At 32.1% G+C, this 16,854-nt stretch overlaps 1 protein-coding gene across 1 annotated transcript in view; it reads right to left on the reverse strand.

Annotated features, from left to right (window-relative positions):
- The window catches only part of LOC149905404 (A disintegrin and metalloproteinase with thrombospondin motifs 1-like), a 69,389-nt gene that overhangs the window by 23,047 nt on the left and 29,488 nt on the right, over positions 1-16,854 (reverse strand). Inside the window, exons 7-10 of the mRNA XM_090106214.1 lie at positions 8,901-9,033; positions 5,050-5,213; positions 2,764-2,909; positions 2,120-2,238 (exon numbers count right to left, since the gene is read on the reverse strand). Coding sequence (XP_089962340.1) covers positions 2,120-2,238; positions 2,764-2,909; positions 5,050-5,213; positions 8,901-9,033 — 562 coding nt within the window. The remainder of the gene's footprint in view (positions 1-2,119; positions 2,239-2,763; positions 2,910-5,049; positions 5,214-8,900; positions 9,034-16,854) is intronic.

Consider the following 16,854-nt stretch of genomic DNA (forward strand, 5'->3'; position numbering starts at 1 on the left):
TGTAGCAATTTCATTTTAAAATAGGTAAAAAAAACATTGTTTAGGTACATTCATTGCAAACATTGACGCAAGGGCAGGCCTCCGTCACTCGCTCAAGGTCGCGCTATAAGCGCCTACCGCACAGTAGGTCGGTACCGACCCAAGCGGCAGTTGGTCTATAAAAGTACTCTGTGCAGTTGGTTGGCACACGCGAGACTGCGCACCCGCGTCACGTTTCCCGCGCTCGCTACCAAGATGCCCGGTTATTGCGATGTGGACGGGTGTCGGGAGTTCGGAGTACGGAGTCGGAGCCACGCAGTACCTAACAAAGAAACTCACAAACCTACCGGCTACCAGGCTACTTTTTATCCACGAGACACATATAGCATAGCGGGTCCACGCGGGTGAAACCGAAGGAAACAACTACTATCAATAAGATTTCATTTTTTTATTGTATAATGTAAACAATAAAAAATTAAGTGTTTCAGCAACTCTGTGTTTAATTTACGCGCTCGGTACAACCTGTGGTACGACAACCCTAAAGTTTTCGTTTGATGACGCAATCACGCGGCGTGCGCGGGAAACTCACTTCTCGGTGCGTGTTCGTAGAGTACATTTCTTACTGCAGCCGAGTTGCGGCGCATTTTGTAGGTAAATATAGCGTAGGTATTTTAGCTTTTGTATGGGAGTGATGTATCTGTTACGAAGTAACTATTCTCTAATCTGTGGCAAGGGGGCTACGACAGGAGGAATCTGACATATTCCATCAAAGCAGCCAATAGATATAACGTTTCGTTACACGGATTTTTTTAGCTGAGTAGAAAAAAATTGTTTTATTTGATAAATGACAGGATTTAAAATCGCTATCAATCGTATTCTTCCATATAAATAAGAATAAAAACAGTTTCTAAAGTGGTTTATTGAAGGCAATTTTTTTCGCTTTTTGGTTTTATTTTCATTCTATCGATAAAAACGTTTCGTTCCAGTTTTTTTTATGTTGGCCATTGTTCTTGGTTTGTTGACAGCACAACAGCAGGGGTGATATCAAAATAAGGCTTTTTAATTCGATTTCATGATTCCGGTTTCGTTTGTAAAACAACGAAGCTTCAAAATTCATAATATAATTTTATATTTTTACACGTTTTTTTTTATTACTATACGTTACCGAGTCTTGGTGGGCCCACAAAAAATAGTCTCCTTTGTCGTACTTTTTCATATAGGTTCAGATTTTCTATAACGAAGATAAATTAAATTTTGAATAAAGCCTTGACAACGTCCATTAGGTTTAAACATATTGCCTAAACTATCGGGCCCGGTCACACACACATTCAAACTTAATGGGCAGACTTTAAACACCATTATTCGGAACATGTCAAACATTACAACTTAACTACTTACGAAGTTAACCCGACACATTATCCGACTTAGGTGTCTACATGATAATAAATTCTGTTTCTATGGGCTTGTACTTCTGAGAAGCTGACAGCGTTTATTAGACATTCTAGGATTCGGTAAATTGATGTTGTGAATAATAAAATATTTCTGAACTCGAAAAATTAGTTTAGTTTAGGAGTGTATTCTACCAATTTCAATATGTGTAAATCAAATCATATTTTCGTAGGGAAAAGGACAAGAGTTTTAAGAGGAGGCTCCCTAACATAATTTCTGGCACTGAGAGACCGGTTAGACCGCTACGGTTTTAGACGCTAACACAACTGTAATAAAGTTGAATATCAAAAAAGGCATAATTTTTTAATGAAAAATGAATCGAGCGAAATGTTACAGTTACGTAACTGTCTTGTACATGAAAAGAAAAAGACCAACCAATAAATTATAATATAGGTACTAAAGTTCCATTTTGATTGTGTGTGTGACTGTTTCAGAATATTAATGCAAATTCACATAAAATTTAAGGAGCATCCCATTAAGAAGGGATACAAAAAATCAAAAAATTAATTTTATGTATAACATGAAGAATATAAATATTTTCATTTGCCTTAACTGTAATTGAAAAACAAGTGTAAAATAATAAGAATTGGATAGTCCTTAGGATAATTTTTAAGTCTTTAATTCCTGAATGAACCTTTGAAGAATATGATTTAAAACTTTCTCAATAAATTAATATTACAAAGCAATATACCTGAAAACAAAGATCAAAAGGCCTCTCATAGCTGCAAGGCGTGCCGTCCGGTAGCGCCCCGAAGTTGGATGGGTCCCCGCCGGCGTAGTCCATACACCATATCTCACAATGTTTTGATTCTAATTCAAATATTGTTATATTATTTTTGTTTTCTTGGTAATATTTAAATATACATTATTGTGTAGTGCCAATTTCCGAGATAATATATCATTAAATTAAATCAATGATATGGTGATATCACCACAGGTAGGTAGTAGGTACCACTTATTAAGGTTTATTAGAAAACTAAATCTATTTTAAGAGTTCTTATTAAAAAAAATACATTTTACCGATTTCACTGAACACAGTATGATAAAATGTTTCAAAAAGTTATAATCTGCTGGATGTCTGTATATAAGAATCAACTTATGAAATTTACTTTGAAGAAAGTATAGAAATAGCACCGACAAAAAAAAAGACGGGTTGCACTCCGGGAGTGCCGGCAGAAGGGAAAACTTGATTATTAACGTTGAGCATGTTTGATATCCATCTGTCTTACGCTTTTTCGATCAGGTCACGTGTCCTGACGCGAGTTTAAGATTTTATACCCAACGCCACTAAAGAAGTTTTCACTTCAAAAATTCTATTGAGATTTCTCCTCTTACCTTGAGCATGCAAATGCGGTATAAGATGGCTGGCCTGTCTGAAGCAGATGTCCGTCCGTACGTCCCTAGTGGCGGCACACGCTTGGCCAGACCAGCAGGTTGCTACTTGTGAACCAGCACCCTCACACGCACTCTCCGATATCGATCTATGTTTATTTTAAATCTGTTATCATCTATAGACCAGAGTGAGCACGAAAACTATGGTAAAAGACTTCGTATCGTCATCAAGAGCATAATATAAGCATAATATTTTGCATAAAATAGCTTTTGTGCTCACCCCTCAGCATAGGGACAATTTTCGGGTTTGATCAAATGTCAAAGTTGAAATAATAATATAGAAAGAATTAAGTAATGTATGGTGAAAGATTGGTCAGGTAATATAAGGTTTGATGTATTTTGAAACCTTCATCCACGTCTTTCTGTACCTATGTAGCGGGGCTCTTAATTAAGAAGTTACTAATTCATGGACTCAATGGTTTCACATGTCGAACCTAACCTGACAAATCCCGCTACAGGATTTACTTCTTATAATGACGGTAAAAAGTGCCTCTTTTGGTTTTTTATATAAAGTATTAAGATTAATATTATATCTTTTAATATTAAAAAAAGCAAACAGACGACTCTAGCATGAATGCACGAAAAGTTTTTCTTTGCTGTTTTTCTCTGCGGATTACAACCAGACATATTTTACAGTAATATATATTTTTTATCCAAAGATTTTCAAGAAACTGTGAATAAACTTTTCTCGCTTCAGTAAAATATTGCATCATTTCTTGGTAATTCATAAAGGACGACTTGACGCAAGCAATGATTAAACTACATGAAACCGTGTGTCCTTTTGCCCTCATAGAAAGGAGCTTAATTAAAACACGTTAGCGGTCAAAAGAACGCATCGTGCAAAGCGCTTTCAATATTTAGCCGGTATTTCACTTTAGATTATTATTTGCATTGGCAATTATTAAGTTTCTGATTTAGGAACTACTTATTATTATACTATTTAGGAACTACTCATAACAGGTCTCGTATTCTAAAAGCATTCGTATTTGAGCAAAAAATAATTCTAAATAAGAACAATCTCTTGTTACATAGAATTATTTGTGTTGCCAGCTTATGGAGAAAATAATACTTAGAATAACAAGGAGATTTATCAATCCAGTGGGTTTTAGCTTTACATTGTTTCGAATGGAAATTTCCAACGAAACAACACAATTATTTTATTCCGTATGTATATTTATTTTATTTAACAAAGTATTGTATAGATGTGAGAATAGTAAATGTATGGCGATATTCTGTAAGGGTGTGGTGACTTCCCCGGTGCGAGCTTGACCCAATTCGAGTCGAAGCGTCACTTACTACCTATACCTAAGCTTTAGTGCTGCTCTAAAATTGTTTTGCAAGCTAATAATATACTATACTTAATATTATAAAGCTGTTTGTTTGTTTGAACGCGCTAATGTCAGGAGCTACTGGTTTGATTTGAAAAAAATTTTCGGTGTTAGATAGCCGATTTATCCAGGAAGGCTATATAAGGCAGGCTATCATCACGCTAAGGCCAACAAGAGCGGAGTAATGCGTGTAAAACCGCTGAGCACAGCTAGTTATCAATATCACCATCAAAGTAGTTCTTTTAACAAAATGTCAATAGCAATTTTATTACGCTCTTTAAAATTCATGTTATTATAACGTAATTATTACACTGAAAATTTCACAGAATCTAGATTGTAAAATTTCTGAAATGAAATGTTTTTTTTTTACATAAAACCCTTGGTAATTAAATTAAATAGTGATGTTTTAAGCACGAAGAAGCGAGCACATATTTGTTCACATATAAATATGTGCTATGTGTTCAAATAATCTCATTTACTTTTGTCTGTTCTTATTTAATTACGTTCTGCAAATAAAGCCTTTTGCTCTAATTTTGTCGCTACAATGAAGTATTCTTGGTATCATTAACATTTTGATAGAAACATTTTTATATTTTTTATATCATAATTCTATATTTTCTTGCTTATTTGCTAGGTTTTTATTTTTACGTACCTACGTTAGTATAGCAATTGTTATCAAATAACTTATAGGTAACAAAGTTTTACTTTTTTATTTTGTCTTCCTTCTTCTCCTATCTACTATTTGGCATAGTTTCTTCTAGTAGTACATAGCCTAAGTCTACAATGTAGACCTAGGCTATGTACTACTAGATAGTACGATGAGAACATGTAGACTCTACATGACATCTTTAACTACGTAAACAATTTCCATTCCTTCTCTAATCCAACATCACGTACTCACCCTTTATACCAACACCGTCGGATCCTCGTCCTTAGGCCGTATCCACACTCAGCGTTGCAATCGCTCCACGAGCCCCAGTCTCCCCACTCGGGGACCAGGGGCTTGTCTGTTTTGTTCTTTAGTGCGTGACCAGGCATTGGCTCGCACATGCGGTCGACACACCACTATAGAGGAATAAAATAATACAATGTAGTAACATGGATATGGTATTTCAGTAAAAAATTGTGTCTGTTGATCAGCCGTTTCAATAATAGCCTAGGCTTCTCATTCAGTTATGTATTTAACGATATTGTTATCTGCTGGATATCATTCAGCTAGTCATACAACAAAAAATATAAACACAGTGATAACAAATAATATAGTTATGACTTTATATTAATATTTTTAAGCTATTGCATAGCTTCTATCGCGGGCCTTGAGCGCGGGGAACGAATCCAGAAATTCCGTAACGAAAAAACCTCACGCTCCCCACTCCGATGGGCGCGGAGGTGTGGCTTGAAGGCATAGCATGCAATAGCTTTACCGCGACAGTCCCCGAGTGCCACACGTCTTTTTCTTTATAGCGCAAAATTACAACCTCTTAAATTGTACGATATACCTAGAAATAATTGCAACATCGTGCAGAGTAAACTATAAAGTTTACTGCTAAAGCTTGAGCCTGCTTAGATCCGAGAAATATCTTACAAAATGTAATAAAGCTTTGGCCGCGTCTCGGGGATTTATCCAGATTATGTCCATCTGTATCCTTGTAATTATATGATCTAATTTCCTTTGTTTTCTCTGCACGTCTGGATATCGAACATCTGGTTTTATCGCAATTTATTAAATTGTTTCAATGGTTATAGTGGTAATAGTATTCTTCTGATCTTGATAGATAATCCTCGAGGACATGATAATAGTTTTAATTTTTTGTTAACATGAAACATTTAAAAAGAGAGAAATATTGTAGATTGTACAATGTACCTACATGGTATTTTAAAAAAAATATGAAACACTAATTATTATAAGGCTAATTATAAAAATTATAAGGCATGAAATTAGGTGCTTATTTCCTTATTGTCCATAATTTGTATCAAATCTTTAGTAGTTGAGTCGTTACTCATAACTATCTACTTTTATCATCTACCAAAGATATAGGTCAAGAATTCGCAAAGCATTTCAAAACAATTGAGTTTTACTTTTCTCTTATTATGAAGAGTTTCCCGACGGCTCCGAGGAAAGGAATTTCTTTATAAGCTTGATAACAAGCATCATTATTATTGTTCAGTCGACAGGAAAGGCGGATATTAAGGCATTCCTGAATCCAGTCTTACATAAATGATAGCTTTTAAAATTCGAAGACAATTTAAGCTGCCTGTGATTCTTAGTTTAAGTAGTAGGTATTTAAAAATCGTTATATCTGAGCCAATATTATAAAAAGAAAATATTTGATTGTGTATTTGTTTGCAATGAATATTCTCCGAAAGTACGGGACCTATTTGAAAAATTCATCAGCAGAAAACTACATTATTCCGGGGTGACAAAGGCTATAAGTATTGTATTTTGCTTTAATACCAGGTCAACTCGGACAATTCAAAACAAGCGTTTAGTAATTAATATATCGTGTGATATCGTTATGTATGAATTACGTAGACTTCATAAAGCTGGGTCGATCATAACATTCCTGTTATGGGAATCCATTATGAGATGATGCAGGCGGAAATATGATATGGACAATGGCATTTCTTAAGTAATGACGTCATGTCTTTCATTCATTGTACTTAACCTATATCTTAGATGCTTTTATTTGTGTCTTGTAAATTACGTTTTATTTGCAATATCTTCCTACCAGTAAATATAGAAAAAGGATTTTGTGTGTTTTCAACGCGGTAATACAAATATAATAATCCTAGACATTGGGTACCTGGGATTAATATAATCAATATTCTATTTGGAATAACTAGTAAATCCCTACACGCCCAGGTGAGTACAAATACATAGTGATTTGAGGTAATTCAAATTGAGTCTATTGCAAATTGCGAGCGTCTAAGATGTCTCCAACGAGGCATTACGGGTCATTGGTACATCGTATTACGTATATTACCTACTTTATATTCTTGCTAACCGCAATAATTTACTTCAAGTATGATTCAAGGGTTTAAATTGAAGTGTATTCATGAGTTTGATTGACTCTTGTACATGTCTGACTTATACTCTTATGTAGTAGCAATGTATGTTCTTTACAAATAGGTATAAAATTCTTGTCTTACTATAATCTTTGAACGATTGCGTTCATATATGTATTGTATACTTGTAGGGTTTTATGTCTCATCAGATGATACGTGTTTTAATATAAATAAACGAATTTAATTATAAAATTTGTGTGTTCTCCTTGTTTCCTTATTTGACCTTTGGCGACAGGCCAGCATAGCGCTAGGTCAGACAAAGATGTATAATCATATTCACATCGCGTACTTACAAAAAACTAAATACAGTTGCCAAATCAAGGAGCGACACCAAGGCCACGGAATTACTCATGCGTTACGATTTAATTATGAAGTCATCAATTTTGTTTGTAATTTATTGATTGGCTTGCCTGTATGCGAGTTTTAGTTCATTTTTCAATGAATATTGCGTATCATAATATATGGTATTTCATCTCGGAATGTATTCATGAAGGATTTTATTGAATTTATGCACACACACGAGCGGATGGCGCAGACGTTGATGGAATTTCGAGTAGTTGTGTGCATAACATGAATGCAATGAGTGATGCTCTTTTAAGGGAATTTATTAAAGCATTCCCTTTTAAATGACTGTGTTTTTTGGTTAATTAATGTTAAATATGTAAAATGACATACCTAGGTACTTTATAACTTCACTTAACAACTATAACTTAACAAAACGTAACTATAAAACTTGATCAGAGACTAAAAGGCTGAACAAAAATACTAGGTACTAAGGTGGATGGCTTAGTCAGTGACAATAGGTATCTACTTGTATCTTATGAGATAAAAAAGTATTCAAAAAGCTGATACTTATTATATTATGAAATTAAACTCTAACAACATTATTTTAAATATATTTGCAAAACGTACCTAAAATATGCTAAAAATATAGGTTCAGAAAAGTTAATATTTTTCTAACAAATTCCCTTTCAACTAAAAGCTTCATTATAAGCCATTTAATATAGCAGACTATAAACTGATTTGCATACTTTTTGCTCGTATCAAGCAAATAAATAAAAAGTAGACAGCGGCAGAAATATGACCGCAATTATTAAAGACTTTCATAGTTTACTATTAGCATAGCTCGGATACTGTGACTAGCATTTCATTAAATTACGCATAGCGATCTCGCATGAAGCTATTTTATCTACTTAAACAATCTTAATGTCCACTTAACTAGGCCTTTCATATAAAGACTATTTTCTTAAAATGTTTACTTGGCTTTAGATTGAAATTATCATTACAGCTAGCTATTTATTATTCGAAATACCTAGTCTTTTAGTTCCCGGATAATATTTAAAATACTCTTAAGTAATCTAGCCATTTTAAATGTAAACTTTGGCTACAGAATTCCATCATCTTTTTTCATCATCATCAGTCTATAGTTTATACGAAAAACGAGATATTATAAATTTCTATGATTGTGTAATATATCTAATGTGTCTCTTTAGTTTTTTAGAGTAATAAGTAACTAAGAAGGATATTTTTAGTGTACCTGATAAACTTTTAGATTTTAATAATTTTTAATTCGTCTATACGATAAACTAAATAGGTAAGGAATGTCTATGAAAGTAATGCTATGGTTGTCTCTAGACATTTTTGAAAAACAAGTCGAAAGACATTATTAACATTAATATTTAATACCTGATTGACTCCACAAGGCGTGCCTTCCAATGGTGGGGCTCGTTTCGACCGGCATACGTGGGGCATCGAGCGATGCGCACACCATAATCGAGCACATGGCGATTTGATTTTTACTGATTTGCATATGGAAAATCTGAAATAAAATGTATCTTTTATAAGTACTATTAGTGAGAAATATTCAGCGAGGAAAAGCTGTTTTTACAATATCTGTTTGGTTTTGCTGCAATTAGAGAAAGATTGCAACGCTACAGTACATATTATATGTATTATGTCACGATTTAAAGTATTATTGTTAATACTAATCATTTTCCTCAAAAAAATAAAAACGCAAAATTTATATTACGCCGTATTATAGCGTCAGTGCACATAATATAAATACAATGAAGGTAAGTACACAATATTATAAAATTGTATCTTTAATTACACAATTATAATACTTAATGTTACAATTATGTATCAGTTTCATACAAGGAACAAAGAAATCCTAATAAGTATAGATTTTGTGATAAGTAGGTACTCTTTCTAGCTTTCATATTACAATACAATGTAATAATGTCTAACAATAAAAATAATCTTACGTATGCGGCTGCGGGTATCCTTGCTTTGTATTCAATAAAGTTTATTATTTAATAGATATGAATATTTCGAACTTATACACTATAAAGATATACTACATCTATTTTTAATGTATAATTACCTACATTACATAAAATATCTATTTTAATGAAAAACAGTCATGAATTTTTGCAATTACATATTAAAAAAAAACTTTCCCGCGCATTTAGTTTTCCACCACAGATAACCGCCATTTTGGCACCTGACATTACATAGCAATATAGATTATATTATAAGCTTTTTAAAATGTGCACTATATTATTAAAAGCATTTTTAAACTTAAATAATATTACAATTATTATTTCTATTTTATACCATGAATTTAAATATGTGCCAATAATTATAACTCACTTTAAATAAAGTATTTTTAAACGTTCAATTTAATTCAATTAATTTTTTTTATTGGTGGCAATATTACTTTTAATTTTTTTTTACCGCCATATTTACCGCATTTCATACAAAAAATAAATAAAGATTTATAAAAAGAAGAAGCAATAAAGAAACATTATCGGTATGTATGCTTTAACTAACGTTCTACTTTATTATTTTAATATTGTTTTATATCTGGTTATTTAGATCTGAAATATTTAGTGTTTAAAGTGAATTAAGAGAAGTACGAGTACTTATTTTTATCCGAGCCGACATTTACATCACTCATGAAAAAATATTTTTAGCTCAGTATTTTCACACGCGTTCACGTAATTTATCGTTTTATCAGCATTTTGTAGGTCAATGTCAATTTAACAGTGGCATACTTATCCAAAAATATCAGTGTCAATTTTAAAATTTAGGTTATGTCGCATCCTTGGTCGCATCCAAAATGTTACCATGAATGAAGACTAATGAAGACAGAATAAAAGCATTTCATGTTACTTGAATTTGTCGTTTATTTATAAAACGATAAAAGCACGTAAAAGCCTGTCCATTTTTTTTTGGTTTAGTTAAGTTATTTGAGTAATCAGCGGAGAAATCTTATCACATTTTTGTTCTTGAGCGGGTAAATATTTAAAGTAGGTAGGCACCTAATAGAATAGGTAGTTAATATATTATTATTCAAATATGATTTGTATGTTTGTATTTGTATATTGTCGTAAATTGAAATAATGGTATCGTATATTAATTTAAATTGAATAAAATACTTTTAGTTCAATGAATTATCTAAATACGTTTTAATAAGTACATTTAACGAATGTATTAGTTTCACAATATATTCGTATAACAATGGTTTTAGTTTTGGAATCGCGGTATATGATAAAGGCTCTTAGACAATGAAGTTGGAGCTTTGTTCTCTGTAATTATAGCCAAGTTAGGTTCAAAGATTGAGATGTTATAGGGTTGTCAATATTAAATTAATCGTTTTATATTATTATTTTCGTTGGCTGCATATTACATTCGATGTCCCCGAATTTCATTATTTTGTGCTGTTTAATCGATAGCTGGTAGTGGATTTTCTTAACAAACTGCTTTTCTTTTCCATCAAAAATGCGTAGTTTTTGTGAAAATCGAAATTGAAAATGATATTTTTTAAGGTTATTTTTGTACTAAAAACGCAACTTAAAGTAAAATCTTAAGCCATTATAGTATCAAAATGTCTAATTATCACACTCACACGCATTATTTTTAAATATATTTACGAACCTATTACTTTATTTACATATTACAATTTATTTTGTCAAAATAGTATTTTAACAATTTAGTATAGCCAAAAATCGTTCCATATTTTGTATTCACAACAAGCCACAGATAACACAGATTAGTTAATATGACGCAGATCACAGATTAGCAATACAAATATACTAGCTTATCATAGAGTATAAATGATACATTTTAATTTTTAATGTTTTTTTTATAGCTCACTTGCTTCAGTTTTAAAAATCGATTAACTTTTACTTTTAGTATTCAAATAGGTAGCGAGGAGCGAAGCGACGAGCGTGTTAGGTTAACTGTTGAACTGCCGCACGAGCCGAGCGAGCGAAGCGAGCGTGCCGCGGCAGCGGCCGGCGAGTGCCAGAAGCGACTTTAGGGCGATTCCCACTCAAACAAAAAAAAACTACGTAGGTTTAAACAACCTGTTTGTATTTTATTTATGTATCGTAAAATTTTTGTTATTATCAAATGCTATCTAAATTAAAATTACAAAGTGTCTAGTCGTCCGCTAAACGGATGAATAAAATAAATTAGTCGTCCGATTACCGGATGAATAAAATAATTTAATCGTCCGATTATTCGGATTACTAGATAACCTTTTAACACTAAAGCTAGTTGGGTTGGACTAAAGCAAAGGGGGCTCAGGACTTAGAAAATTTTTGATGGAGTTGGTGTCATTATAACACCTATTTATTATTGTTTTATCGTAAAGATTACGCTAATATAAGCATGTTTTATAGGAACAACTTTTCTCTAAAATCAAAAATGGCCGAGATATTCGCCCTCAATTCGTTAGGTTAGGTTTAGGTTAGGTTAGGTTAGGTTTCTTAAAAAAAAAACTACACAGAAATAGGAACCCCGCGAAGCGGGGCTCCGTCGACGCGCAAAAAAAATCAAGTTTAGGTTAGGTTAGCCGTTAGGTTAGGTTAGGTTAGGTTTCTTAAAAAAAAAAACTACACAGAAACAGGAGCCCCGCGAAGCGGGGCTCCGTCGACGCGCAAAAAAAAATCAAGTTTAGGTTAGGTTAGCCGTTAGGTTAGGTTAGGTTAGGTTTCTTAAAAAAAAAACTACACAGAAATAGGAGCCCCGCGAAGCGGGGCTCCGTCGACGCGCAAAAAAAATCAAATACCTACGTGTGCCCTCCTCCCCCCTCTCCTCCCCCCACAAAAAACCTATAATACGTGCGGCAGTTCTCTAAAGAATTATTATTTTATTCATCCGGTAATCGGACAACTAATTTATTTTATTCATCCGTTTAGCGGACGACTAGCGCTGTCCTTAAAATTATTTTTGACAAATTCATTTTAAAAATCACTTTCGAATTATATTTATTATCTACAATTGTGAACGCGTCATATAACATTTATTATCTATAATGGCATGTCGTAAATACGTGGTAAATACAAACTTACATTTTCCAGGTAATATAATTTAAGAAATTGTTATAAATAAATTAATAATACGGCATTATATTTAAAAATATTGCCTGTGTGCGAGATTACTAGAAGTTTTAATACGACAATGGTATAAATAGACTAGAGTAGATAATTTTTGAAACAAAAAAAAATCGCAGTCGGATGAAACCCATTAGAAAAGGAGGGGAATATGATAAAAATGTAAGGAAAAATAAATTACGGTCAATCCGAGTTCGGGAAGCGGGAGGGGGGAGCTTTAAAGAGAAAAAAATGGTTTCTCTCGATTTCCGACAAAACTACAAGTCCTATAGAAAAAAGTTCAATGGCAAAGTTGTAGGTAATTAAAAGTTCTACAACTTTTGTATTCACAATTTTTTCACATAACCTAAAAATTTAGGTGAAAAATTAAAAAAACCAAGTTTTTGGTCTTTTATTTCTATCTACTTCAAAATTTATTTTTTTTCTACGAAATTTGGTGGAAACTTACTTTATTATGTCCCAAATACACTGTAATTTATTTGATTGAAAATATTTATTTTTTCGCCTTATTTTGAATTAATACCAAAAAAACAACCTAATTTTCAATCGAAAAGTCACCCGTCAAAATATCAGCTTTTTTCAAAAACTTGGGGTGCCTTTTATTCATTGAAATCTCTACTTTCATATGGTGTAAAAAAAATAAACACCACCATAGTAAATGTTCTCAGGAAATGCATACAAACAGTCTGAAAATTAGCTTTTACTAAATCAGGCACACTTCTCGAACTACCTGAAATGTTTTTATCGACATCATTTTGCTTTTGAATATGCTGTAAAATATTAAACTTAGAACAGATAATTATTTTTCTTTTGAAATATTACCGAAAAGCCGATACAAGAGAAGATATAGAGTTCAAGAAGTGTGCCTGATTTAGTAAAAGCTAATTTTCAGACTGTTTGTATGCATTTCCTGAGAACATTTACTATGGTGGTGTTTTTTTTTTTTTTTTACACCATATGAAAGTAGAGATTTCAATGAATAAAAGGCACCCCAAGTTTTTGAAAAAAGCTGATATTTTGACGGGTGACTTTTCGATTGAAAATTAGGTTGTTTTTTTGGTATTAATTCAAAATAAGGCGAAAAAATAAATATTTTCAATCAAATAAATTACAGTGTATTTGGGACATAATAAAGTAAGTTTCCACCAAATTTCGTAGAAAAAAAATAAATTTTGAAGTAGATAGAAATAAAAGACCAAAAACTTGGTTTTTTTAATTTTTCACCTAAATTTTTAGGTTATGTGAAAAAATTGTGAATACAAAAGTTGTAGAACTTTTAATTACCTACAACTTTGCCATTGAACTTTTTTCTATAGGACTTGTAGTTTTGTCGGAAATCGAGAGAAACCATTTTTTTCTCTTTAAAGCTCCCCCCTCCCGCTTCCCGAACTCGGATTGACCGTAATTTATTTTTCCTTACATTTTTATCATATTCCCCTCCTTTTCTAATGGGTTTCATCCGACTGCGATTTTTTTTATCTTTTCATTATTTTCAAAGGCTTCTACCCCAGTCTAAAAAGTGTCGTTCTTAGTACAAAAATAACCTTAAAAAAAATAATTTTCATTTTCGATTTTTACAAAAACTACGCATTTTTGTTGGAAAAGAAAAGCAGTTTGTTAAGAAAATCCACTACCAGCTATCGATTAAACAGCACAAAATAATGAAATTCGGGGACATCGAATCAAATATTTAACCTTTTCGTTACTTAATAGTGCATTAATTAATAACTTTACAGCTTAAATGTAGTTTTTAAGTTTTAACTTTATAAAGGTTATTTTTTCCTTTCGAAAATTGAACACTCTAATAGAGATGATGTTTAAATTGTTGCCATAGTAAATTTGAAAACTATACATAGGTGTCATATACAAAGCGTAAAAAATATAATTGTTATATGAAGTTATTAGACCTTTGTTGGCAACCCTTATTACACTTAAGAATTGGTATAGCCTTCTGAATATGGGCGTGTGTGGCAATAGACCGTATCTCCCATATTCGTATACAATCCTCTTTTGTCTATTATTTGTCGACCATATTGGTCTATAATCTATCCAAAGCTACATAGGCCTCTAATAACATTTTAAATATAAACTACGTTTAAGTTTACATGATTACATATGGATAGTTGAGATATATTTATCAAGCTTTTAACTTCTGTCATCTAGTAACATCTGAAAATGCAAGTACAAAAAAGAAAAGCTCTCGCCTCTCACGTTTTTTATTGAAATTCATAACTTCAAAAGTGATTCTGAGAAGTTTCTAGAATACAGAATAAATCCGTCTTCTAACTAACAAATAGATATTTGAATCATTTTCATTTTCAATACTTAACATAATAATCTTAATAATTACCTCACATAATAATCTTCTTATTAAATCTGAATGAATTGAATGAACTTAATGATCATTCATTCTCATTAAAGGAATGCATTTTCATAACAGAGAGTAGGGAAATGCGCCTAATTAGCAAATACAGTACCTAAGCATGCATGAACTAGTGCACAATTACACGCTATAGTATGCGTTTTAGAACGCAATCAACTATGATAAAGTCCACCACTTATCAGTTCAATATAAAGCAGACGCATCGAATGTTCCCAACCATATATTTCGATAAACGAATGATTTACGATTCCAATTCTGCACGTTTGTTTGATCTTCGCAAAATACATTTGCAAGTTTTGCATGATAGTGCGAAATAGTTTTGCTATTGGACAGTCTGAATCAATACTCGATACAGTGTTACTATACGATATAAAAACATCAATATCATACAATCGAAATAAAGAATCTACAAGATGATTTACATTCTTGTTTGTAATACCGAATGCCACTTTTTTATTTTTATTTTCCACTTTTCATTTAAGATATTATTTTGTTGCATTTGAAAATAAATTGAATACAACGAAAAAATGTGCCGTTTTAATTAATACTACACATAATTAATATGATAGATAGAATAGGTACCTATCACTAGAGCAATACGCAATACGACATTGACCAACTTTTATAAAAGAAATAACGATTATTTTATGGACATAATAGTAAAACTTGAAAACATTGTAGCTAAATCGTATTTGGTATCTAATTATCAAATAAATTATGTATTTATGGAGGGCAATTCAGATTTATAGCACAACTAGAGGTCAGCTCGGAACAACTGCTTCTACAATCTACATACTATTAATTTTGTTGTTGAGAGGCTTTACTTTTAAATTAATTAAAAAATTAATTTAAATAAAGATTTCTTAAAAATAGAAACAATAAAATTATACCTTATTTTTAAATCAAATGAAAATTCTGAAGAATATCTCAAATTCATTATAAGTTACTAAAAATATAAAATTTCGAAATAAAAGAAAATAAGAAGAGTATACGTAATAATAATTGCATGTAGAATAGAGGAAATACGGTCATTATGAACTGATAATTATCTGTAAACTTCCTCTTATATAATTATTGCATTACAAGTGCATAGTCCTCGTAATTTAGTGATAAAACTTTGATACTGATATCTCTATGTAAAAGCTTCTCACTTTTAAATTGTTATTAAATAAATTGTTAAATAATTGCAGGTAATTAATAGATAGTCTTAAGAATGTGTAAATGATTATAATAAATCAGTAAAAAATTGCCAATAACATTTGTACTTAAAAACAAATTCATCATGAGTATTTCCATACTAATATTATAAATGCGAAAGTAACTCTGTCTGTTACTCAATCACGCTTTAACTACTGAACCAATTTGCATGAAATTTGGTATAGAGATATTTTGATACCCGAGAAAGGACATAGGCTACTTTTTATCCCGGGAAATAAGATAGGTTATATCCCGGAAATCCCACGGGAACGGGAACTATGCGGGATTTTCTTTGACTGCGCGGGCGAAGCTGCGGGCGGAAAGCTAGTTATAAATATGTGTTCATTGTTTCTTGTGTATTTGTATGTCTTATAATAGTCCGATCCCACTACTAAGTTCAATAGTAATGACACTTTTACTAGCGTTAGCTACTATTAAGTATTCTGTGCTTTTACTATAGGTACAACTTTTCGTAAAAACACCTACCATAGTGAAGTCCCGTGTCCCCTAGTGGGGTAAGAGGCTAGATGAATTATGCATACCTACATCTGTTTCACTGATCGATTTTTTTAGGGACAAGTAGGTGATCAGCCTTCTGTGTCCTGCCAGACCGAGACATTTTTTTTCTTCGTCTCCACCGGGAATCGAACCCAGGATC

This window comes from Colias eurytheme, chromosome 10 (genome assembly GCF_061535395.1).
Source record: "Colias eurytheme isolate Ceu_HAF_F1 chromosome 10, ilColEury1 Martin Lab GWU primary, whole genome shotgun sequence".
NCBI classification, from domain to species: domain Eukaryota; kingdom Metazoa; phylum Arthropoda; class Insecta; order Lepidoptera; family Pieridae; genus Colias; species Colias eurytheme.